The 1466-nt window shown below is 67.7% G+C and overlaps 1 protein-coding gene across 1 annotated transcript in view; it reads right to left on the bottom strand.

Annotated features, from left to right (window-relative positions):
- Positions 1 to 1466, bottom strand: part of LOC113960558 (25-hydroxyvitamin D-1 alpha hydroxylase, mitochondrial-like) — a gene marked incomplete at its 3' end in the record, with an annotated part of 5416 nt that overhangs the window by 820 nt on the left and 3130 nt on the right. The window contains 2 exon segments of the mRNA XM_027670173.1: positions 159 to 371; positions 1143 to 1339. Of these exon segments, the coding sequence (XP_027525974.1) occupies positions 159 to 371; positions 1143 to 1339 (410 nt within the window).

The following is a 1466-nucleotide window of genomic DNA, read 5'->3' as shown; positions in this document are numbered from 1 at the left end:
CCGTGTCCCCAGTGGATGTCCCCGTGTCCCCAGTGGGTGTCCCTGTGACCCCAGTGGATGTCCCCGTTTCCCCAGTGGGTGTCCCCGTGTCCACAGTGGGTGTCCCTGTGTCCCCAGGGGATGTCCTTGTGTCCCTGCAGTGTCCCCTGTCCCCTCACCGAAGGCGAAGAGCTGGTCCCACGCTCGGCAGAAGGCGTCCCAGGGCGCGGGGACGAGGCGCAGGAGGGGCCTGGGCAGTGCCATCGTCACCAGGGTCAGTGCCAGCACCGCCCCCACACACCGGATCACACCCTCGGTGGCCTCGGTGGCCTCGGGGTCCCCGTTGTCCTCCAGGCAGCCCAGGCGGGAGGAGAACAGCACCCAGGAGATGGCTGGGGGGACATGGGGACATTGGGGACATGGGGACACTGGGGACATGGGGACACAGGGGGCAGGGGTACATGGGTGATATGGGGCACCCTGGGGACCATGGGAGACCCTGGGAACATGGGGGGACCCTGGGAATATAGGGGACCCTGGGGACAGGGGGACATGGGGATGATGGGAATATGGGGAGACACTGGGGACAGGGGGACATGGGGACAATGGGCACACAGAGATGATGGGAATATGGGGGGGACACTGGGACTTGGGGCACCCTGGGGACCATGGAAGACCCCGGGGACGCAGGGACAGTGGGATGGGGGAACCCAAGATTCCCTGGGGACACTGGGGAACATGGGGGACCTGGGGACTTGTTGAGTCCCTTGGGGGGACAGGGAGGGTCCCTGTAGGGGGAGGTTCCAGCCTCGGGGGGGTGCAGGCCTTAGAGAGGGACATGAGGGACCCTTTGGGGAGACACAGGGACACAGGTGGGGGACAGAGGGACAGAGATCCAGGTGGGGGACAGGGACACAGGTGACAGGGCACGGAGGGGACACTCAGGAAGGGGGAAGAGGGGACAGAAGCAGGGACAAGGACATGGGGGATGCCAGGACACGGGGAGGGACAAGAACAGGGGGGACAGTGATACGGTGGGGGATGGGGACACGAGTGACACGGGTGGAGGACAGAGAAGAGGGGACCCAGGGCACACGGGTGGGACATGGGGGACATGGGACAGCCCTGAGGGAGCGTCCCTGCCCTTTAGGGTCGCCCCTCACCCTCGAGGCCGAAGCGGTTGAACTCAGTGCCGATGTCGGACACGACCCCCCCAGGGTGGCGTCGCCTCAGCCGCCGCAGCCGCGTCACCAGCTCGGCCACCGCCACCGCCACCGGGCCAGCAAAGGCCTCGGCCGCTCCCGGCAGCAGCAGCCCCCGGGCCAGGACCCGCCGCGACCCCCACCAGGCCTCCCCCTCCCTGCAGGGGGACACACTCAGAGCCAGCACCGGGGACAAGGGGAGAGGGACACGGGGGACACAGCAGGACACGGGATCACAGGGGGACAGGGACACGGGGGGCACGGCAGGACACGGGGTCACAGGGG

Source organism: Corapipo altera, unplaced genomic scaffold (assembly GCF_003945725.1).
Source record: "Corapipo altera isolate COAL_440 unplaced genomic scaffold, ASM394572v1 60933, whole genome shotgun sequence".
Taxonomy (NCBI): domain Eukaryota; kingdom Metazoa; phylum Chordata; class Aves; order Passeriformes; family Pipridae; genus Corapipo; species Corapipo altera.
The sequence above is the reverse complement of the archived record's forward strand: the minus strand, read 5'-3'. Positions and strand labels throughout refer to the sequence as shown.